The sequence below is a fragment of the Equus quagga genome, chromosome 5 (assembly GCF_021613505.1).
Source record: "Equus quagga isolate Etosha38 chromosome 5, UCLA_HA_Equagga_1.0, whole genome shotgun sequence".
Taxonomy (NCBI): Eukaryota; Metazoa; Chordata; class Mammalia; order Perissodactyla; family Equidae; genus Equus; species Equus quagga.
The window spans coordinates 32,221,942-32,247,665 of NC_060271.1; the positions used below are offsets into that span (position 1 = coordinate 32,221,942).

General features: G+C 40.1%; 1 protein-coding gene across 18 annotated transcripts in view; it reads right to left on the reverse strand.

Moving 5' to 3' along the window:
- ZBTB40 (zinc finger and BTB domain containing 40) overlaps positions 1–25,724 on the reverse strand; it is a 76,987-nt gene that overhangs the window by 25,340 nt on the left and 25,923 nt on the right. For all 18 annotated transcript variants that reach the window (XM_046660912.1, XM_046660924.1, XM_046660920.1 and 15 more), the window contains 4 exons: positions 11,800–12,579; positions 11,209–11,342; positions 1,969–2,161; positions 1,217–1,374 (listed from right to left, as the gene is read on the reverse strand). In XM_046660912.1, coding sequence (XP_046516868.1) covers positions 1,217–1,374; positions 1,969–2,161; positions 11,209–11,342; positions 11,800–12,505 — 1,191 coding nt within the window. In that variant the 5' untranslated portion in view covers positions 12,506–12,579. The remainder of the gene's footprint in view (positions 1–1,216; positions 1,375–1,968; positions 2,162–11,208; positions 11,343–11,799; positions 12,580–25,724) is intronic.

Here is a 25,724-nt window from a genome sequence, read left to right on the forward strand (position 1 = left end):
TTCAAAGGAGTTAAAATTTTAAAAACATAACTTGCAAAATATAATTCTGCGATTAAAGATTGTTCCCATTTTATACGAAAAAATAGCAGTATATGATCGCTGAGAAAGAGAAATCCAGGATCCAGTCATCACTCGGGACCCAGTGCACAGCCATTGCACCAGTTGTTTCTAAACAATTTCTCTCTTGAACATTTAAGCCACTTCTCACAGTTTTAAGAACTGATGCCACAAAAGTTCTATCTGTCCCTACTCCTCCCTTCCAGATATAAAAATATTTTTAGCACAAAGTTGAAATCAATAACAGCTACAAACACAGTTATCTAGTTGACTTGAGAAGTCATGCCAGCAGTTTTACGAGGATTTTAGTAGCTGGCTGGTGGGAGAGTAAATTGGTACAACCTTCCTGAAGGGCACTTTGGCAGTGTATACCAACCACTTGAGAATTTTTACACTCTCGATTCCCAAGCTCCTCTTCCTAGAAATTATTCTAAGGAAATAATTTGAGAAGTATGCAAAGATTTCAGTGCAAGGATGTTCTCTGCAACATCACTTACAATAGCAAAATATTGGAAAAGCAAAATATTGGAAACAAATACCCCAAAATAAAGAATTAATGAATTAGGGCACATCCATTAGACAGAATACAATACAGCTACCAAAATGCATACTGTAGGTATGGAACTGTATTCACAATATATTAAATAAAAAAAACAAAGTTACAAAACTGGATGATAACCCCATCTCTGGATGATTCCAATCAGAAAGACTGGGAGCACACGCTCTAAAATGTCAGCAGTGATCATCTCTGAGTGGGGAGATGATGAGAGATTTGAATTTTTTTTCGTTTGTTTTCCCAATTTTCTACAGATGAACAGTGTTATCATTTCTGTAAAGAGGAAAAGTGTCATAATAATTACAAATGTGGCCAAACACTTTAATTCTTGGGGAACCGTTTTATACTAAAAACTCATCGAGTCGGAGTGGGAATATCCATCCATCCATGCATCTAAACACCAGGGTGCAGCTGCAATGTGCAAGGCCGCAGTGAGCTGCCACAAGGGATACAAAGAGGCGTGCATCCAGATCTGAACTTCAAGGGGCTTACTATGTAGTACACACAAAAATACCGCAAGGTAAAAAGTGCTGTGTGCCACAGAAGAGGTTTAAGAAAGGGCTATCTGAATTCAGAGGGGAGGAAGATACTCCACACAGTTACCCTTTTCTCAGGGCCAGGCAGGAATTCCTCCTTGGCTGTTTCCAGGAACTCCACAATAGGTCTCAGCTGTGTTACACACTGGATCAGGTCCTCTTTGTGTTCCAGCAACAGAACAGACAAGGTCTTTCCCTCCTCCGTGCTCCCTGGGGGAGGAAGAGCTAGAGACGCACAAGAGCAGCGAGTCAACTTGAAGAAAATGACAGCATGGTTTGTCAGGAGAGATCTAACAGAATAGTAAAGTGATTCTCAGCCTATGCTGAGCACCCGAATGCAGAATCTCTTTTTGGAGAGAAAAATACTTTATTATTCTGTTTAAACTCTATGAAAGGAAAAATGTTTCATTTATCTGTCGAAACACAAAGCTGCAGAGCCAGCCAGAGGTTAACTTCTGGTTGGCAAGGCCACTGCTTTGTACCTAACCCAAATGAGAGAAACTTCAGCCTTTAAGTGCTGTCGGCGAACCAGCTCACCCTGGGCACTCAGAACATCGATTTGGATGGGTGGCTTTTTGAAGGGCAGGAGAACATTGATTCCAACTGCAAGATGTCAGACTAGTTAACTAGGGGATAGAAATGGAGATTCAAATTTAGTTTGTATGTATTTAACACGCAGCTTCTGGCATTACATGTAGAATTTATGCGAAAATCACTTAACAATAACCAAGCCACTGAAGACATGTATGGTTGGAGCCAACCTTACAGCATCTTCCCAGAACAAAGCTCAGTGACTCGGGGGGACAGGCTTCCTCCTACCTTTTGGCCGCACTGCTTCTACATCCTCCGGCTTGCTGTCTAACAGCGCTGTCTTTACTGCAGGGTTAGAATCTTGGTACAGCCTCAACAGGGACACGACAGTCTGAACATCCAGGCTCTCATCTCTTACTTTATCCAGGATTCTCTGGAATGCTGCATGTCCTTCTTCACCCTCAAGACATCCCATTATGGTCTGTGGAACACAAGTACCCAGAAAAAGAGATTAGCCAGCCACAAGAACCCCACGCTCCTTGGATTTGGCAAGGAAGGCCCTCAACAGTTGGATCCCCACGTACTGGACCTTTTCTGTGGCATCTGGCCTTACTATTGCCTCTGCATCACAACCCTCGGACTTCACAACACTGAAGCATTCTGGATAAACACTCATCATTCTGGCCACTCTTTTCCAGCCTTCCTTACTGGTTCTTCTTCCAAATCCATAACCATAAGCCGTACCTAAGACTGGTCTCAACTCTTTTTTTTTCTCACTTTAATCTCTCCCTTTGAAAAGCTCTCCCATGTATAGCTTTAACTGTCACCTTTACGCAGATAACCCTGAAAGCCAGCTCTCTAATCCTAAGCTTTCCATTTAAATCTAGAACCATAGTTTCTGCTAGATCTGCCTGACCCTCCCGAGGTCTCGACACCACACATCTAAAACAGAGCTTGCCATCTCGACTCTTCCAAACCTAGAGTACTAAAATATCAACTCCAGGGGTGAAATAAACAAAATTAACATCTTTCACACAAATGGGAGGAGGGCCAATTGGAAGGCAGGATTAATATTTCTATTTTAGCAATAATGAATTTATTTGAAAAAAATCTGGAACCAAAACTTCATTTCACATGTATAATCTTTATGTTTCTATTTAGCAAAACTAGCACCTACCTTTGATGCTCTGTAGTGCTGATACCATAAAAGAAAACAGGGTTTTCTCACAAAAGTCCTTAGAGAGCAAAAAGTTAGGGTTTTCTATACACACACATGACATGGAAGGATTTCATGAATATCTACACTTGCAAAGTTCAGTCAGACAATTATAAATTCTGGTAGTGATTATATATTTAAAATCTCTGTTTAGAGATATTTTGTCTCTCTCCCCTCCTCCCAAATAAACAGGAATTATAAGTGAGTTAGACTCGGTGTTTCTTGGCTTTGCTTTAGCTTGTTTCCTGATCACAGAATGGCTCTATAAAGCTAAATTAAAATAAAAAAAGGGGTCCTATGTTTTATGGTCATCTACAGAAGTAAACTTAGATGAAACACAGCTTAGTAATCCACATTAAGAGTATACTGGAATAAGTAACTTCCATGAACCTAAACTAACTCTTCTCGTTTCTATTTTAAAAATAATAAACAAATGAGATAGACATCAGTTGATGCTTAATCCCTTTTGGCCCCATCTATCCAACATTTCATGCTTTTGTTAGTTGGCCTGAAATTCCTTTAGAAGGCCTTTTCCCTGACAGCAGTGGGGACCTGAGGTAGGCAGCATCTGAAATGGTTCCCAATACCCCTGCCTCCAGGCATCCATGCCCTAGGGCTGAACCTGTGCCCTGCACTTCTAAGGAAGAGCATATAGCAAAAGTAATGGGATGCTACTTCTGAGGCTAGGTTACTGTGACTTCCACCTTACCTATACAGACACTCCCTCCCTCTGTCTTTGCTCTGGATGCAAGCGCCACGTTGTAAGCTGCCCTACAGAGAGGCCCACGTGGCAAGGAGCTGACATCTCCAGCCAACAGCCACGTGAGTGAGCTCAGAAAGAGGCACTCCCCGCTGCTGAGCTTTGAGATGTCTGCAGCCCTGGCTGATTCCCTGATGGCAGCCCTGTGAGTCCTGAGCCAGGGACTCAGTTAAGTATATCTAGACTCCTGATCCACAGCAACCAGGAGGTAATAAATGTCTGCTCTTTTAACCTGTGAAATTTTAGAGTAACTTGTTACAGAGCAATAGATAACTAATACAGCCCTACTCATTGCTAATGCCCTTAATAAACATGTTTCTTCCTCTTTATTTACCCTTTCCTTCCATCCTTTCTTTCTTATGCATCTTAACTGATACAACATATAGCTATCTCATTCTATCCTAGGCCAGTGTTTTTTCACCCGAAGCTCTCTGAATATCCCAAATCTACCTCTCTCCGTATCCAATTTGTCTGGTATTATCATTTGAGCCAGTGGGGAAGAGAAGCTCTCATCAATGGTGGCATCTGATGCGCTTCTCATTATCCTCTCTGCTGTCTCCTCCTCTGCAGAACTGCTCAGCAGTGAAATTAAAACATTTGTTAACTTCATTGCTCAGCAGTGACGCTAGGGTGACCATCTGGGAAGAGAAGCAGGGGTGGGCTGATGACAGGGCCAGGAGGGAGCAGTCAGCTGCCTGGACAGCCCTGCTCTCTGCTCTTTCTTCCAGAACCTACTGGGGACCTGCACCAGAGCCAGTCTTGTAACTGCTAATCCATCAGCCTCCTAAACTGCCTGGGGCTCCACAGAGGAGTGAGCCCTTTTCTGAAATAGTGTATCTGCCTGAACAGAAGGGTGTCGCATATTGCTACAGGCTGGGGTTCATTGATTGCTACTATGTAAGAGAACTCCAAGAGATGAACCAAAACAGAGTTGTGTTCTTTAACCACACATCTGGAACTCCTGTGATTCTCAGACTTAAAGGTACTTCAATAAATTCATAGCAATTCACGGTAACACGTGTAATCAAAGTACTTTTATCCGAGTGAAATATAGGTCAATACATTTAAAGATGGGACAGTTTCGTTTCCCTCTATTATGTGTGAAAAGTCATTTAATCTCTCCCTTACACTCAGGTCTTTGAACTGAATTTACTCATTTTCCCAACTGTTTGCCTACTGCCTTCGGATATGCTTAAGTTACACTGTATTTTTGTTCGCTCGTGGCTCCCCTGAACGCCAAAGGCCAAAGGCAGTAATGATACAAACCATGACAGCTCAACACCATCCCAGACACTGCGCATCCACTTCATGCCTCACATCAGTCCTCGGAGGCATTTCTACGACTCCTTAAATGAGAGTCACAGGGGCCGGCCCGGTGACGCAGCGGTTAAGTGTGCACGTTCCGCTTTGGTGGCCCAGGGTTCGCCAGTTCGGATCCTGGGTGTGGACATGGCACCGCTTGTCAAGCCATGCTGTGCTAGGCGTCCCACGGATAAAGTAGAGGAAGATGGGCACGGATGTTAGCTCAGGGCCAGTCTTCCTCAGCAAAAAGAGGAGGATTGGCAGCAGATGTTAGCTCTGGGCTACTCTTCCTCAAAAAAATTTAAAAAAATTTAAAAATAAAATAAAGTAAAAAATGAGAGTGACAGAGGTGAGGTAAGTTGCCCAAGGTTGCATGGCTAGTAAGCAGAGCACCCTGGATGAAACACTGAGCCATTCCACTGGCCTGGCACCCCTTTCACCCAGTTCCATCACCCAGATTTTGAGTGTAACCAAATCCATTTACACTGGATTCTACTGGACTTACTAGAATCAAGATCACTTTGAATACTGGGTAGTATCTAGACAATCTGTAGCATTCTTCTTGGTGTTAATGATTAGTATAGAGTCTGGTACACAGTAGGTCCTTAATAAATGTTGGTTTAACTGAATGAAATTCCCTTCCCATAAAACCACTAGCCCTTCTATCTATGGCTGCGTATCTTAGACTTAATAATTAGCAGAGAGGAGATGTGGAAAAACAACTTATTTTCATCTCTCATAGACCTGTAAAATGAATCCTGCTAACTCTCCCCTCAAGAGGGTTATCCTCCACTGGCAGTAAACACAGACCTGTGCTTCTCCACAAAGCTCCTAAGGAGTGACACGGTTGGAAACATCAGACTCACATAAGAGAAGGGATTTGTTTGCCTTTGAAACAAAGTTGAAGGGGAAAAAAATGCTACTAGGTCTTCATCTTTGGGAGTCTTCCTAGAACTTTAGGTGAAAAGTAGATCAAACAGCAAAGAAATCAATAGTGGAAAAAGTTATCTGCTTATTCTAGTCAAAGACTCACTTTGCTATATACACAATTAATTAAAAGCAGAGACATGGCCAGGAATAAAGAAAGAAGACAATTAAAAGTTCTAGCATAAAAGCTGAAAAAAGTATGAGTTTGCCTTTAAATACAGGTTTTACTCAGCTCAGCCAGAAAGCCTCTTCGGTCAGTATCTGCTTTTTCTAATGGGATATCACGCTGAGAGGGACAGGCGGAAGACACTTTCCCATGCCAGCACCCAGGAGACTTCTCTTTAATCAGTTTTGGCTTGGGTTTCACACAATTCAAGCAGCCCAGCCTCTTCCCATGTTGCTGCAATCACTGTTCAGGGAATGGCTTTGCCACCTTTCATCATTTATCTCAGAAAATAAAATAATCAGGACACTGGTTCACGGTGTCCTCCCTAAATTCAATCCAGTCCAGTTGCACACTCCTTTTCAGAAAAGGGAGAGGCTGGTCCCTCTCAACCAGCACATCACTCACAAGCCTTAGAGAGCCTCAAAATTACATATCTAAGGGTACATTATTTTTAATGTGAAGCTGTCTCAAGTTACGTTATGATGATTAACCAAATAATAACAACAACAAAAAACATTCAAAGCTCTCTGGGAGCTAAAAAATGTATAAACAGAAAGACAACAACAAACAAACAAAAAACTCGATACAAACTTTCTGATTGGAGCTGAAATGCAGACTGACATTCCAAACGAACAGTTCCTAAATGCTCTCCACACTGAGGTCTTTGGTGACTCCTGTGCACGCCTCCCCCAGAATTACACATGTGCCAGGGTTTCTTTGCTGTCATGACATTCTGTAAGGATAGGGATCTAGTCTAACTTATGTTTATTTTCCTAGCAGACAGCTCAATGCCTAGCACATACCTGTTGCTCAGTAAATATTTGTGAATCCAGGGGAAAGCAAAGAGTAACACTTGGGAAAAATGGGTATTCAGTGGCCCCTCAAAACATTGAGAGTTCTCAGCACAGACACTGTGGCATCTGCCATCACACATTAAGCATTTTGTGAGCCATCAACTTCCTCACCAGTGCTTCTCAAAATGGGTCTCGAGATCCCAAAACAGTAGTCCATGGGGAATTTGTTAAAGATGGAGATTCCCAAGCTCTATCATAGCCTAAGAATCAGACTTTCTGGAAATGTGGTCTGGAGGCATACATTTTAACAAGTGCGCCAGATGACTTTTATATATACTGAACCATTGTTCTAGAACCTGATGCCTTTGTACAAGACACTACACCTGCAGTTCAAGAAACTATTTCCCATCTATGGACAGCTAATCTTTGCCAAAGAAGCCAAGAACATACAATGGAGAAAGGAAAGCCTCTTCAATAAATGGTGCTGGAGAAACTGGACAGCCACACACAAAAGAATGAAAGTAGACCATTATCTTTCCCCATACACAAAAATAGACTCAAAATGGACCAAAGACTTGAAGGTAAGACCTGAAACCATAAAACTTCTGGAAGAGAATATAGGCAGTACACTCTTTGACATCAGACTTAAAAGGATCTTTTTGAATACCATGTCTTCTCAGACAAGGGAAACAAAAGAAAAAATAAACAAGTGAGACTCCATCAGACTCAAAAGCTTCTGGAAGGCAAAAGAAACCAAGATAAAAATGAAAAAACAAACAACTGGGAGAAAATATTTGCAAATCATATATCCGATAAGGGGTTAATCTCCATAATACATGAAGAGTTCACACAAATGAACTACAAAGAAACAAACAACCCAATCAAAAAGTGGGCAGAAGATATGACCAGACATTTTTCCAAAGAAGATACACAGATGGCCAATAGGCACATGAAAAGATGCTCAACACCACTAATCATCAGGGAAATGCAAATCAAAACTACACTTAGATATCATCTTACGCCCAGTAGAATGGCTATAATCACCAAGACAAACAATAATAAATGTTGGAGAGGTTGTGGAAAAAAAACGGAACCTTCATCCACTGCTGGTGGGAATGCAAACTGGGACAGCCACTGTGGAAAACAGTATGGAGATTTCTCAAAAAATTAAAACTAGAAATACTATTTGACCCAGCTATCTCATTACTGGGTACTTACCCAAAGAACTTAAAATCAACAATTCAAAGAGATTTATGCACTTCTATGTTCACTGCAGCATTATTCACAATAGTCGAGATGTGGAAGCAACCCAAATGCCCACTAACTGATGACTGGATAAAGAAGATGTGGTATATATATATACAATGGAATACTACTCAGCCATAAAAAAGATAAAATCGTCCCATTCACAACCACATGGATGGACCCTGAGGGCATCATGTTAAGTGAAATAACCCAGACAGAGAAAGATAGACACCATATGATCTCATATGTAGAATACAAACAAACTTATGGACAGAGAACAAATTAGTGGTTACTGGGGGAAGGGGGTTGGAGGGTGGGCACAAGGCGTGAAGGGGCATACTTATATGGTATATGACAAACAATAATGTACAAATGAAATCTCACTACGGTATCAGCCATTATGACCACAATAAAAAAAAGAGAAGCTATTTCCAAGTGGATAATATACCTATTTGAAAGCACGACTTGCAAATTAAGCTTAAAGTAACAGCAAACCATCTCACATGTCAGAGTAAACGACCATGGCACTAAGATATTAAGTGAAAAACGGGTTTCAAGGTCAACCAAGTCTAAAAATACTGAGTTAATGTATAAACAAATAGCAGTCGTCACCTCTGAGCTCCTTCTGTGTGCCTGGCATTTTAGCATGAGTTTTACATAAATAATCTTAATTTCACAATGATCCTATCACATAGGTGATAACATCCTCAAATTCTACAGATTAGGAAACTATGGCTTACAGAGACTAAGCTGCCACGGTCACAACACCAGTAAATGGTAGAGAGGATAAATAAACTGTATATCCATACGATGGAACACTGCTCAGCAATAAAAAGGAATGAACACGCAACAACACGGATGAACCAGAATAATTATGCCGAATGAAAGAAGCCAGACCAAAAAGAACTCAGACTATATGACTCCATTCACATAATACTCTAGAAAATGCAAATTAACCTACAGAGATGGAAGCAGCTCAGTGTCACCAGGGTATGGGTGAGTGGAAAGGGGAGGACAGAGGGATTACAAAGGGATGCGAAGAAACTTTCAGAGGTGACAGATATGTTCACTATCTTGATTGTGGTGATGGTTTCAGAACTTATCAAACTGTACGCTTTAAATATGTACGGTTTACTGTATGTCAACCATACCTCAATAACACATCTAAAAGAAAGTAAGAAAGAGAGAGAAGCACAGAGCCTAAGGACAAAGTAGTACCTCCCCAACTCTACATTTAATTTAATTTAATCTTATGTTCTTAAAGGATCTTTTCCCTTTTTCTTTCAGGAGCTGAAAGACTTATTATGGACTATAACAGAATCATTTTAAATACAGCCACCAAGAGATTTATAGAGCTCTCACTCTGACCTCTAAAACTGAGGAAGAAACAACATAAGCCTCTAATGGTCACCAACAGTGAACCAATATTCTTTCACAGTACTATTAATGTTTATTGTCATCAAAAGATTAGAACAAGAATGGGGGGGGGGGCAATAAATGCTGAATGAATCCACGTACAGCAAACATTTCTGGAGCACCTGTTATGTGCCAGACAGTTTTAGGTACCTGTGATAGAAAAAAAGCGCATCAGATACAGTTCAAGTGAGCACAGAGGTGACACTAGTAATTTGAGAATCGCTGATCTAAGGAGTGATGTTGCTCCTCTGTAACCACAGTTAAGTGGAGAGGAAGTGTTAAGAGAGAAAATAAAGGGGTGTGTCTACAAGCTATGAAGGTAACACTAGTGACAAAAATGATGGATTGAACAGTTAAGAGAACATCCAAGTGCAAAAATATAAAACCATAATGTCCTTCAGCATACTTTGTACAAAGAGTACCAAGGATTTACAACTTGAAACTTCCCTAAGAGTCATCAGGGTTAAGCCAGTCTTGTAAATAGCTTATCTCTCAAGAAAACAATTTATAACCAGCTGTCGATTAACCACGGTAAAATAAATACTTGACCTTGAATTTGTTTTTAAAAAAGTAACTCGCTATGAATCAGGGAAACATTTAAATAGTAGAAGGCATTTATTGCTTGGATTCACAATAACTACCGGACACTAAATTGCCTACAGCAACACAGGAGACCTCCCCACACCACCCACCCCGGTGGAGGAGCAGGCCTGCGGAGCCCGTGCCCTCTCGCCTCAGAGCGGGAGGCAGGGCTGGGAGAAAGGGGACACAGGGGAGTTCCAGGGTGGCTGTGGAGTCCGTCCTGCCGGGTCAACTGTGAGGAATCAGGCGGTGAGAGAGCCCACAGTGGGGGATGTGTTTCACTGAGATATTGAAAAAAAGAAAAAGTCAGCTAAGAAATAGAGCATGAGAACCATTCAGCAGCTTTCTGTCAGGCAAGTCCTAAACATGTATACACGCAGCATACACGTATCATTTTTAGCCTGTCGGGAGGCAGCAAAACTCAAATGTGTAAAAGAACAGCTCTAAGGTCAGAATGTTCAGGTTTGAATTCTCGCTCAGAGTCTTTGAGCTCTGTGACCCTTGCCAAGTTACATCACCTCTTTGAGGCATCTTCTCACCCATAAAATAGGGCTAAAAATAGTAAAATAGTATCCACCTCAGTGATTTCTGTGAAGACCACATGAGATAGATCTACCAAGCGTAGCACAGTAAGTACTCAATAAATGCTCACTATTACTGTTTTTATATCTGAAAATGGCCACTGTATTCTTAAACACTGGATGTAATTTACTATGAAAGTTTATATTAAATCCTTTTTGTGCCACATTTTGAGTATTTGTTGTTGTTTTGTTTTTGTTTTTATTAATCTCTGATTTGAGGTTATCCCTTACTACTTTCTGCCTCGTTTTACCCTTGAAGAATCAGGAGAGAATGGTATGATCAGTTAAATATCCTGGATCAAAACTGGCTGCAAGCTGGGATTCACCTAGTGATCAAAATATAACTTCGTTTTGAAAGTTTTGTGTCTAGTACTTTTGCAAGACTGTCTTTTAGGGAATACATGTCAAAGAAAATATTAAAGTTTGAAAAAATTGAGACCCTGGGGTATTCTGCATTTTCATATTTCTGCCCCGTATGGGAAGCTGATCAGCTACCTAGAACATTAAACTAGCAAACAAATAAAGCTCACGGTTCCTACCTCCTTCTGTGCACCTTTAATTTCTGAACATTCTTCTAGTCTTTTTAAGACATCATGGGTAATCAAGAGTGCGTCTGAGAAGATATTTTCATTTTCTAGAAGGAAATTCAACTGGTAGTGTTTCTTCACATACTCTGAATGTAAAACAAAAACAAAAAGACAATCAGTGATTCATTCCTTGAAATGATTTTAAAAGTTTAAGCTGAGAAACTTTAAGTCACATACTGCATTTCTAACTGGTATCTAGCACAGCAGTTATGAGTAATGGAAAACAGCATCTCTAACAGCTCTCTCCCCCTTTGTGCCACTCTCATCCTGGTTACAGTAATGGGTAAGTATCAAAAACGGTACATCGTTACTTCAATACTGCTTTCTTGCTCTGTAGTTCACCTTCAGACTCCAAACACTCAACAACACAGACACTTTCAACAGAAGATGCCCCAGTAGGAGTATGGCATTAGATTCTGGTTTCCTATCTAACAGCGGTCTTTGGTAAATTTATCAATGAAACAAAACATTCATAAAGATCACTGAATCCAGTCACTGACAACAGAAGGACAGATTACAAAACAACCACTAAACGAATGTTACCTGGTTCTGGGCTTGTCTCCTTTGCCTCACTAAAGGCTTGTACAACAGGGCAGGGGGAACAAACTCGAGCTGCATGCAGAGTCTCCACTGGGGTGTCTGCAGTCCCCTGAAGCTCCTGGGCAGTGGAAGGACCCACACTCATCTCTTGGGCAACCGTATGGACTGCTTCCTCAGTCTCCTCAGTCTCGGCCTTCACAGGGCCCCCTGGAGGGGTAGAAACCTCCAAGGAGGAATGAGGCTCTCCAGCACCCTCAGAGGAAAGGATTTCTACTTCTGGCTTCTCCAATTCCTTCCTGAAGGACTCTGAGGCTGGTACTGAGACATCACTTACCACCTGCCCCTGAACAGAGCAGTTTACAAGGCTGCTCAGAAGATTTTTACAACTAACAGCCACATCAAACATCTGTAGGCTGTCGGCTAAAGAGATGATTTTGGAGAAGTTGTACTTGCCCACAGGTAGTTTGCCAGTGTACATCATTTCTAACAAGAGGGCAAACTCCTCAGGGCTCACCACAGATGCATCGATGGAGATGGTGTCTGTGTTGTCCAGCAGGGTTTTGAAGAGGAGGCTGGCAGCAGCCAGGACCAGTTTGTGGGCCTTGAAGTAAATGGTACCAATGGAAATGGTGCAGTCACAGAACTGCTGCTCCTTGCACAGAGTGTAGAGCTGCTGCAGCAGCTGCCGGCTATAGTTGGGGAGCTCCATCGCAGCAGCTCGGCCCAAGGGCTTCTCTCCCTCTCTTCTTCCAGAATCCACTTTGTGATGATCAGTACTAGATTCTAGAGAAATCCGAAAAATGTCATGTTAACACTTCACAAGCACATAGGGAAACGCCTTGAATATTAAAACAAACAAACAAATAAAAAAGCAATTCACTCATTCATTCAACAACTGCTGGTCAGTAGGGAGGGACACAGTGCCAGGTATACTAAATTAACAGTCATGATAACTGTCACGTGTTTAACCACAGTCACGTGCCACATAACAACGTTTCAGTCAACAACAGAGGGCATATACGATAGTGGTCCCATAAGATTAGTACCATAGAGCCTGGGTGCGTAGTAGGCTACACCGTGTAGGTTTGTGTAAGTACACTCTATGATGTTTCCACAACGATGAATCACCTAACAATACATTTCTCAGACTGTCTCCCCATCATTAAGCGATGCATGACTGTACATGAATGGGACTGTGCTTAGTGTTACATCTGGATGATCTCATTTGATCCTCACAATGGCTCATGGAAGATACGAGATCCTCCCCATTTCACAGGTGAGACTGAAGCTCAGAAGGACTGAGAGAACGAGCCTAAGCAAAAAGAGCCATTAAATGACATGCCCATTTTATCTCACTGATTTCAAGGCTGTAAGTAACTACACTGCTGTATGCGTTCTTGCTCCCAACGAGTTTTCAGCCAACTGAAGGAGAGAAATACATAAACAGAGACTTACAATACAAGGTCCTCAGCTTATTCGACCTTTCTGCAACACTGGACACGGGTCATCATTCCCTCCCTCTCGAAATGCATTTTTCACTTGCTCTTGCTCTCTCTGGTTCTCGGACTACCTCACTAGCCATGCCTTCTCAGTTTCCTTTGCTGGGTCCTCTGCATCACTTTTGCCTCTAAGGTTTGGAATGCTCCAGCACTCAGTCATCTCACCTGTTATCTTCTCTCATCTCCTCCATACCTTTGAAATATCAACTAATGCTGACGGCTTTCAGATTTCTACCTCCAGCTCACAACTCTCCTCTGAACTCCAGATGCACACCTCTGACTACCTACTCAATATCTCCAATTGCAGGCCTGATAGGTTTCTTAAACTTATATCCAAAACTCTCCTGCTGTCTTGCCCACTTCACAGCAATTCTGTCTTTCTAGTTGTTCAGACCAAAAACCTAGAAGTCATCCTTGACTCCTATTTTTTTCTTATACCCCGTATCCAACCCTTTCTAAATTCTGTTGGCTCTACCTTCAAAATATATCCCAAATCCAATCACTTATAGCCACCTCCACAGGCTCTCCTCTGGTCAGTCCAAGCCACCATCGCCTTTTATCTGAATTATTGCAACAACCCCCTAACTGGTCTCCCGGCCTCCACCCCTTGCCCGCATCACCTCTACCCTATCCTAGCTTCAACCGAGTAGTCCGAGCGATCTTTTCAGCACACAGGCAGAGCTTGTCATTTCTTTGCACAAAAGCCTCCCTGGTTTCTGGTCTCAGAGTAAACCCAAAAGCCAGAATTCTTATAATGGCCTACAATCCCTTCGTGACCTGGCTGCCACGAGCTCTCTAAGCTCATCTTCTCCCACTCCCCCTCACCCATTCTGCTGTAAGCACGCTGCCTTCCTGCTGATCCTGGCACCCACCAAGCACACTCACTACAAGGTTTCTTTGCATATGTGCACAGCACGCTCCCCCACTCCCATCAGATCTCTGCTCGAAGGTCAGATTATCAGTGAGGCCTTCCCTGACCATGTTCTGTAAATAGCAACCTTCTCTCCAACCTCAGAAGATTCCATCCCTCTTACTCTTCATCGCAGCATTATCATCTACTGACATGTATTTTTCCTTGTTTATTACGTATCTCCCTTCACTAGAACATAAGCTCCACTAGGGAGGAGACTTTTCTATCATCTGTTGTATCCTAGTGCTTAAATTTCTGACTGACACAGATACTGTTGTTTAGTTGGTTGAATGAGTAAATGAATGGAAGGAAATGTAATGATAGAGATTTGCTCCTAGAAACCCAGTTTAGGGAAGAGGGGTGTCCAGGAGTTAGAGTAAGGTTTTGAGGAGGAGCTAAGAGCTGACCTGTCTTAATAAATGAGCAGGCACTGATGAGGTGAAGAGAGTGGCAGAAAAGAGGCATTCCAAGCAGGGAAGGCTGCAGGAGGCACACAGATAACAAAGCATCCCGTAGTGGTGGGGAGGAGAATTCGGAGGTGGGACTGCACACAGTAGAGGAGAGGGAGCGTCGGCAGACGAATCTGGAGAGGCAGGCGGGGTTCTGGCCACACAGACACACACGGGCTGTGCTTAGGAGCTCAGATTTATCCCAGAGGCAATGAGGAGCCTCTGAAGGGTGTAAAGGGCTTTAAGCAGGAAAGTCTCATGGCTAGACATGCATTTTAAATGTATCATCTAAGTGACATTGGTACAGAATTTGAGGGGGAGGATGCTAGAGACAGGCTCTATTTTTGCAGTAGTTCAGGAAAAAATCAATGAGGGCTGCGCTCAGGAGAAGTAGTAATAGAAGAGACAGGAAGACACAGCCAAAAATATTTAGAAAGTGTAACTGTCATGATTTAGGGTATGAATGGCTGTGAGGGAAGAGAAAGACAACTCCCAGGTTCCTAGTTTGGTGAGTGGGGACAGACGATGAAATGATCCAGATGATACAAGAAAAAGACAGCTTAGGGAAGGAGACATCTAGTTCAGTTTTGGGTTTGCGGAACTTACAACAACAGGAAAACTGTATAATCTCACTTGTCTAAGGAAAAAAATACACTAAGAAAAGGGTGGAAAGACATATGTCAAAATAACACTGGCTGGCTTTGTTAGCAGGATTATCAATGATCCCCTTTCCATGCCACCACTATTTCCTTATCTTCCCACATTTGAAACTGACAGGTAAGAAGAAAAATAAAAATATTTCTGAGTTCCGGTTTCTGGTACAGCATGTAAGGAGTTTAGAAGTCACCACTCCACCCTGACAAATAAAAACCTGAACAAATGGAAAAACCAACAACTCTTCTTAGATCCATCAGAGAAGCGAGGTCACAGGGCAAACTGCCCCTAAAATTGGAGAGACAGACAGGTGGGTACAGAGAATCACAACTTCCCGGAGCAGAAACCCACCAACAGAAGCCTCCGTGGGAACCAGGCCCAGAATAGGAAAAGTAAATTGATACTGACAGATTGCTGGAGGCTCAGGGTGGACAAATTTGAGAGTTAAAAACTCCAGAGAGACAGGGTCATAATTTTGTGAGTTTTACCTCCAGGAGCTCTACTGGATTCTCCCAGTGAATATCAGAGAAAAATTCCCTTCAGCTTCTGGCAGGGGGAAGGGGAAGGCAGCTATTTAGAAATATGCCAGAGCATTCTGTTCTTCTTAACACGGCCGAGCCGCAGGAGAAACTACTTCACCAGAGTCTAACCTAACTGGGAGAAGGGAAACACCCCGCTTCAGCCCACTCTAGCCATCGTGTTACCACTTAAGGGGAAAAACACTGAAAATCACCGGTGAAGTCCACAGTCCATGGACATAGGCTCATCAGACCGGGACCTGAACACAGGTCTGTAACAGACTTCCTCCCGCACCTTATCACTCCATCACTAGAGGCCTATTTACCACAGTTCCCTTTACCAGGACTTCATGTCTGCCTTTCAAGAAAAAATTACAAGGTATACTAAAAGGCAAAAAACACAGTTTGAACAGACAGACCAAGCATCGGAACCACAGTCAGATACGTCAGGAATTACAGATATACCTCATTTTATTGTGCTTCGCTTTATTGAGTTTTGCAGATACTGTGTTTTTCACAAGACCTTCCACCAGCAAAAGATTAGGACTTGCTGAAGGCTCAGATGATGGTTGAAATTTTTCAACAATAAAGTATTTTTTAATTAGGTTATATACATTGATTTTTTTAGACCTAATGCTATTGCACACTTAATAGACTATAGTATAATGTAAATATAAATTTTACATGCACTGGGAAACCAAAAAATTTGTGTGACTCACTTTATTGTGGTACGTGCTTTATTGTGGTGGTCTGGAACCAAACCTACGATCTCTGAGGTATGCCTGTATCAGACCAGGAATTTTAAAAAACCATGATTACTATGCCAAGGGCTTTAAGGGAAAAAGTAGACAACATGTAAGAAGAGATGGACAATGTAAGCAGAGAGATGGAAATTCTAAGAAAGAATGAAAAAGAAATGCTGGAAGTCAAAAACACTAACAGATATGAAAAATGCCCTTCATGTGCTCATCAGTAGACTGGATGTGGCAGAGATGATCTCTGAGCTTAAGGATATGACAACAGAAACTTCCGAAATTGAAAAGCAAAGTGAAAAAAGACTGAAAAAAACAGGACAGAATATCCAAGAACTCTGAGATGATTACAAAGGTAAAACATACGTGCGATGGGAATTTCCGAAGGGGAAGAAACAGATAAAGAAACAGAAGCAATATTTGAAGCAGTAATTACTGAGAATTTCCCCAAATTAACATCAGATACCAAACCACAGGTCTAGGAAACTCAGAGAACACCAAGCAGGATAAATGCCAAAATAACTACATTAAAAACTACAGAAAATCAAAGTTAAAAAAAATCTTGAAAAAAGCCAGAGGAAAAAACTCTTATCTACAGAGAAACAAAGATAAGAATTACATCTGATTTCTCCTCAGAAACCATGCAAGCAAGAAAGAAGGAGTGAAATATTTAAAGTATTGAGAGAAAAAACAAACCTAGAATTCTATACACTGCAAAATTATCCTTCAAAAGTCAAGGAGAAATAGACTTTCTCAGAATAGTGAAATTGAGAGACTTGGTTGCCAGCAGACCCGCCTTGCAAGTTCTTCAGAGAGAAGGAAAATTAGAAAGAACAGAAATCTGGATCTATGTAAAGAAATGAACAGCTTTGGAGAATGAATAGGTGAAGATAAAATAAAAACATTTTTTAATTCTTAATTAACATAACAGTTTGTTCAAAATAATGACAGCAACAATGTATCAGATTATGTATGCTTATGTTTATATATGCTTATGTATAAGTGAAATGAATGACAGCAATGATACAAGGGATGGGAGGGAAGAATCAGGATTATTTTATTCTTATAAGGTACTTGCAGTACCTGTGAAGTGGTATAGTGTCATTTGAAAGCAGACTTGGATCAGTTGTAAATGTATATTACAAACTATAGGGCAACCACTGAAAAAGTTAAAAAAAGAAGTATAACTGATATGCTAAGAAAGGAGAAAAAATGGGATCACGTCAAATGCTCAAGTAAAACCAAAAGAATGGAAGACAAAAATAGGAACAAAGAACAAGGGCAATATATAGGCAACATTAACAAATATGGTAGCTATACCAATAATCACTTTAAACATCAATGGTCTAAATACACCAATTAAAAGACAGATCGTCAGAGGTGATCAAAAACAGGACCCAATTCTATGCTGTCTACAAGAAATCCACTTTAAATATAAAGACACATACAGATTAAAAGTAAATGCATTGAGGAAGATATACCATGGTAACACTAGTCTGAAGAAAGCAGTGGTAGCTATATTAACTTCAGACAGAGCAGACTTCAAAGTAAGGAAAGTTATCAGGGAAAAAGAGGGGCGTCACATAATGAAAAATGGGTCAATACTGCAAGAAGACACAATAATCCTTCACTTATACACACCTAACAACAGAGCATCATAATATGTAAGGCAAAGTGAAAGAAAGGCAAAGAGAAATACAGGAATTCACTATTATAGTTGGAGACTTTAAACATCCCTCTATCAGAAATGGACCAATCCCCCAGCAGGCAGAAAATCAATAAGGACAAGCTGAAGTCAATAGCACCATCAATCAACTGGATATAATGGATATCTATAGACTACTTCATCCAACAACAGCAGATTACACGTTCTTCTCAAGATCACATGGAACATTCACCACGATAGACCACATCTGGGCCATAAAACACACCTTAACCAATTGAAAAGAACAGAAGTCATACAATCTGCTCTCAGACTGCACTGGAATTAAACTAGAAATCAATACTAGAAAGATAGCTAGAAAATCTCCAAATACTTAGAGATTACACAACACACTTCTAAATAACACATGGGTCAAGGAAGAATCTCAAGAGAAGTGTAAAGATATTTTAAACTACATGAAAATGTAAATACAACTTATCACAATTTGTGGAATGCAGCAAAAGCAGTGCTCAGAGGGAAATTTATGGCATTGAATGCATATATTAGAAAAGAAGAAATATCTAAAACCAATAATCTAAGCTTCCACTTTAGGAAACCAGAAAAGAACAAAGTAAATCCAAAGTAGTAGAAAAAAATAGAGGAGAAACAAATGAAATTGAAGAGTAAATCAATAGAGAAATATCAATGAAACTAAAAGCTGGTTCTTTGAAAAGATCAATAAAATCTATAAGCCTCTAGCCAGGCTAACTAAGAAAAAAAGAGAGAAATCACAAATTACTAATACCAGAAATGAAAAAGGGTCTCTCACTACAGATCCAATGCACAATACAAGGATAATAAAAGAATATTATGAACAACTCTATGCCCACAAATTTGCTAATTTTAATGACATGAATCAATTCCTTGAAAGACATAATCTGCCAAAATTCACACAAGAAACAGACAATCTGAATAGGCCTATATCTATCAAAGATATTGAATCAATAATGAATAACTTTCCAACACTGGAAGCTCCAGGCCCAGATGGGTTTGCAGACGAATTCTACCAAACATTTAAGGAAGAGATTATACCAACTATCGACAATCTCTTCCAGAAGACAGAAGCGGAGGGAATACTTCCTAACTTATTCTATGAAGGTAGCATTACACTAATACCAAAACCAGACAAAGATATTACAAGAAAACTACAGAACATATCTTTCATGAACATAGATACAAAATTCCTCAACAAAATATTAGCAAATCAAATCCGACAATGAATACAAATCCACAAAAAATGAAATTAAAAAAATGAAATACCTAGGGACAAGTCTAACAAAATATGTACATGATGTATATGAGGAAAACCCAAACTATGATGAAAGAAATCAAAGAAGAACTAAGTAAATGGAGAGATAGTCCATGTTTATGGATAGGAAGACTCAGTATTGTCAAGATTTCAGTTCCTCTCAACTTGATCTATAGATTCAACATAATCCTAATCAAAATCTTAGCAAGTTATTTTGTGGATATTAACAAACTGATTCTTAAGTTTATACAAGGCAAAAGACCCAGAAAGCCACCTCAATACTGAAGGAGAAGAACAAAGCTGGAGGACTGACACTACTCAACTTTAAGAGTTTCTACAAAACTACAGAACCAAGACAGTGAAAGAATAGAGAAACAGACCCACAAAAATACAGTCAACTGATCTTTGACAAAGGACAAAAGACAGTACAATGGAGCAAAGATAATATTTCAAGAAATGGTGCTGGAACAGCTGGACATCCACATGTAAAAAAATGAATCTAGGGGCCAGGCCGGTGGTGCAGCACTTACGTTTGCACATTCTGCTTTGGCAGCCAGGGGTTCACCAGTTCAGATTCCGGGTGTGGACCTACACACTGCTTACAAAGCCATGCTGTGGCAGGCATCCCACATATAAAATAGAGGAAGATGGGCACGGATGTTAACTCAGGGCCAATCTTCCTCAGCAAAAAGAGCAGGATTGGCAGCAGATGTTAGCTCACGGCTAATCTTCCTCAAAAAAAAAAAAAAAAATTTAGACACAGACCTCACAGCCTGCACAAATTTAAGTCAAAATGGATCACAGACCTCAATGTAAAATGCAAAACTATAAAACTCATAGAAAATAATACAGGAGAAAACCTAGATGAACTTGAGCATGGTGATGACTTCTTAGACACAACACCAAAGGCACAATTCATGAAAGAAATAACTGATAAGCTGGACTTCATTAAAATTAAAAAACTTCTGCTCTATGAAAGGTAATGGCAGGAGAATGAGAAGACAAGCCATAGACAGAGAGAAAATATTTGCAAAAGACACCTCTGTTAAGGACTATTATCCAAAACATACAAGGAACTCTTAAAACTCAACAATAAGAAACCAAACAATCAGATTAAAAAATGGACCAAAGGTCTTAACAGACACCTCACCAAAGAAGAGATACAGATAGCAAGTGAGCATATGAAAAATGTTCCACATCATATGCTATAAGGGAATTGCAAGTTAAAGCAACCCACTAGAATGGCCAAAATCCAAAACACTGACACCACCAAACGCAGGTGAGGATGCGCAGCACCAGGACTCCTGCTCGCTGAGGTGAGAAATGGCACAGCCACTTTGTTAGCTGGATTAGCCGTTTCTTAAAAACCTAAACGTACCCTTACCACATAATTCAGCAATTGTGTTCCTTGGTATTTATCAAAATGAAATGAAAACTCATGTCCACACACAACTTATGCCCATGCAAACCTGCATACAGATGTCTATAGCAGCTTTATTCATAAGTGCCAAAACTTGGAAGCAATCAAAATGTCTTTCAGCAGGTAAATGGATAAACTGGTACATCCAGACAATGGAATATTATTCAGTGCTAAAAAGAAATGAGCTATCAAGCCATGGAAGAAACGTAAATGCATATTACTAAGTGAAAGAAGCCAATTTCAAAAGGCTACATACTGTTTGATTCCAGTTACATGACATTCTGGAAAAGGCAAAGCTATGGAGACAGTCAAAGATCAGTGGTCGCCGGGAGTTGGGGGAAGGGGACATGAACAGGTGAAGGACAAAGGAATTTTAAGGCAGTGAAACTATTCTGTGTGATACTACAATGGTGGATTCATGTATTACACATTTGAGAAATTCCACAAAATGATTAACACCAAAAGTGTACCCTAATGAAAACTATGGACTTGGGGTGATAATGACGTATCAATGCAGGTTCACTGATTTTAACAAGTATATCATTATGTGATAGGATAGTGGGGGAGGTTGTGCATGTGTGGGGACAGAGTTATATGGGAACTCTGTACTTTACTCTCAATTTTGCTGTGAACCTAAAACTGCTCTAAAATGAAAGTTCATTTATTTAAAAAATGCTTCCCAAAAATCGATGTAAGTTTTTCAGTTCTACTCACCCCAAGCCCTATTTATACCATGGTATCTAACATTATAGAGCATTCAGGAACTCATAGAATTTTTTTAGTTTCCTCAAAGAAGATCTCTGCGAACACCTAGCTCTATTGTTTGAGTACAGTTCATCTCAGTATCTCTATTACAGAAGTGCATACTTTCTTCAAACACATGCAGAAACTGCGGCCAGGAGCTGACTGACTTGCTGTAACAGTAGCAGCAGCGGGGGCAGGACTGACACCCTTATCTCCCGGTACTTCCAGAAAACAGAAAAAAATCTGCAAGATTTAAGACAGGCAAAGTAGGTGCTATCTTTAGAAAAAAGGACATAATTCTGAAAATTTGTAAAAAACTTATTTTAATATCAAAAATCAGAACAAGAATTCAATTGGCAAATAAACACAAAGCATAAACCACTAAACAGGCACTGATGGGTTTTTTCTCAAGAACAAATAATATCAATGGAATGTGATTTTTTTCCTAAAACAAGTCACAGCCTCATGGGTTACAGTAAAAGGCTTATCTGGACATACAGTACATCTTTTTAAACATTCTTACTAATAAGAAACAAGTGACTGGGATTATATTTTCAGACAAACTTAAAACCTCCTTAAAAGGTGGTTTTTTGGTCATTTTTCCAGGTAGAGCATCCATATCTTTCATCAGGTTAAAAAATAAGAAGGTGTATCAAATGATCCAGAGGGAAGTGCTTTGAGCATTAACGACAGGACCTTGTGGCCAGAGCTATTTCACACCTTTGTTAACAACTAAACAAGAGAATAACAGAATAACTGTCGCGGAACAGCAACTGAGCGAGGTTAACAGAAGCTGGACTAAATTACGTGGCTTACCCATACACAGATACTAAAACATGGTTACAAACTTGAGCAATAAGAGGACAATGCGGGTAGTTAAGGCAGCAAACATTCAACGGTGATCAAGGGCTACTTAATGAATGCAAGTTAGCGATGTTGAAAGTTGACATTTTACTGAGATTAATAGGAATACTAATTAAAGACCAGACTTTTGGCAAAATGACACAGTGAGTTGATGTAAATGGACCTTTTCTTCCACTTCACAGACACAGAAATGCTGGATAAAACATAACAAAAATGCTTTTAAAATATATAGTCAAGCTAAAAAAAAAAAAAAAGGAAATTCCCAGGTACCTGAAATGAAAGAGAAACCAAAATCAAAGCGGGATCAGCGAGTGGGAATTGAGACCATGGCGGTCCATAAGGGTTTCAAAGTCCAATACAGGCCCTGGGCTTGGAAGAGGAAGCATTAATGCTCACACGGAGCCTGGAGATACAGCTTCAGGGAGGCAGAAGGTGGGGGAGTGGGAACTGAGACCACTGCACAGAGCCCAGAGCCTCAAACAGCGATCCCGCCTTGATAGGCGGTCTGAAAACCTGTCACTGGCTCAGGACAGCAACCAACGTTGCTAATTATCTAGGCCTTGAGTAGGGGAAAAGGCACTCACAAGAAATCTAAAATGTAGGCCTATGCCATACCAGAGGAATAGGATCCAAATCTGTACTCTGTATCATCCAGGAATCCTGAGCTGAGAAATCAGCGAAAAAACTGGTCTTTGACATGCACAGAAAAAACTGGAATACTTCATAATCTAAGACACAGAGACTCACAAAGGGAAAAAGAAAAACACAGAAAAGAGCTCACTATTGCAAACCATACGAGGAAGAGCTGAACGTGAAAGGGGAATCTCTCAACCCTAGCAGGAGGAAGTGAGACAGGGCGTCTTCAAGCAGACAGGGAAACTTCTTAAACAATGCCCCAAAAGCCAAAAAAAAAGAGATGAATTCGACTACAGTCATGCACCGCATAACGATGTTTCTTTCAGTCAACGACGGACTGCATACACGACAGTGGTCCCACAGGTTCAGTAAACATATAGCCCAGGTGTGTAGTAGGCAAGTGCACTCTACAAGTCTGCACAACGACGACACTGCCTAAGGACGCATGACTGTATACTGCTATTAAAGGTTTCTGTCAAAAAGCTCTACAGACTTGATTAAGAGACAATGGACAAATGGTAGAACAAGAGAGAACAGTTGCAAAGTTTAAAGGCAATAGAAATTAATATCTAGAACATCTAAGAAATTGCTGCAAATCATGGGGAAAAAATTAAAATCCAAGGGGAAAAAATGGGCAAATGATATAACTAGGCAATTCAGATAGAAGGAGAGGCTTACTTAATTGGCTAACAAGTAATAGCAGTTGTTATAACAGCAGTAATAGCAGCTAACATTTATTTGATGTCTACTATATTCAGGAAGTGCTTATTATATTCAGGAATATGCTTTATACACATTAACTCATTTTATCCTCAACAATTTGATGAAGCAGATACTGTAATTATCCCCGTTTACTAATAGGGAGACTAAGGCCCAGAGAGGTTAAGTAATTTATCCAAGGTCTCAAAGTAATATGTGGTAGAATATGAATTTGAATCTCGGGTACCACTGGTGAGTATATAAATTGATATAGTTGTTCTGGAAAAACATTCTTGTAATATTTAGTGGAATTTTCTGTACATATATGCTTTATGACCCAGAAATTATACTCCTGGGTACATATCTTAGAAAAATTTTCATATAGGTCCATAAGGGAACATGGCCATAAAGCTCACTGGGGCATTATTTTTGGCAGCAGGAAGATGACAGGCAATCTAGACGTCCATCACTAAAAGAACGGATGTAAATGTGCAGGATGTATACTATGGAATATAGTACATTAGAAAGAAGCAACAACCAGCTATTCTGACAGAAACATGGATAGATCTTAAATAAAGTGTGGAGCAAAAAAAAAAGGCAGCAGAATGAGATCTAGAGAATAATACCATTTATGTAAATTACAAACACATAATCACAACAATTCTATATATTAGATAAAGCTACATAGGTAGCCAAACACATTTTACCAAACATATTAGAGTAGGTGCCTGGAGGGGTAAGGGAAACGGGAGTAGGGGTTGGAGGCGAGGGAGAAAAATAAAGTCAAACAAGACGGGCCTTGCCCAGAAAGACAAATGCTAGAGCATCACAGATGAGGAGGTTCCCTGCACCACCCCAAAATTACAAAAAATAAAAATAAAAAGTCACAGGAAATGAATCACCACAAAGGAAAGTCGTTAGATGCAGGAATGACACAAATAGCATCCCCAAGAATTGAAAACTGTAAAAATTATAGAATACTATGAAAAATTCTATTAATTAATTGTTTCATTTTAATAAACAGGTAAAACGAAAGGAAGTCATAATTCAAGAAGAAGATAACATAGAAAAAGAATAGGCAGATGTGGGAAAGAAAACCAAAAGAACTTCTAGGAAAAAAAATTAAGTCGCTGAAATTCATCTGTTGATAAATTAAATAGATTAGATACAGCTAAAGAGAAAATTTGTGATTAGGAAGAGATGTCCGAGAAAATTACTCAGACGGTAGCAGAGAGTTAAAAAAACCAGAAATGTGAAAAAGAGGTTGAGGGACATGGAAGACAGAGTGAGAAGGTTGCACGTGCATCTAATAGGTGTTCCAGATAGAGACAATGGAGATCATGTGGGAAAAGCAATTTGAAGATATAATTTCTGAGAATTTTCTAGAATTAAAGACAGATACAAGTCTTCAGAATGAAAACTTCAAATATCAACGACACAGAGAAAAAGAAATTGTCAGCAAACCAAGAGAAAAGATATTACTTAGAAGAGAATGACCACCAGATGATACAGACTTCTCATTAATAACAACAGATGTCAGAAGGAAATGGAGTCAGTTTTCAAATAATAAGGAAAATAAGAATCAACAAAGTATCTATATCCAGGTTGAAATAAAATCATCTTCAAAACAAAGATAAGAAACTCACAGACTGTCACTGAAAGAATTTAAGAAGAAAACTGAACCAGAAAGAAAGGATAGAATGTGAGAAAAAATAGCAAGTAGCATGCAAAGAAATTGCTAACCTATCCACTAGAAAAGTTAAAATCAGAAAGACTGATAACACCAAATGTTGGTGATGATGTGGAGTGACTAGAACCCTCATACATTGCTG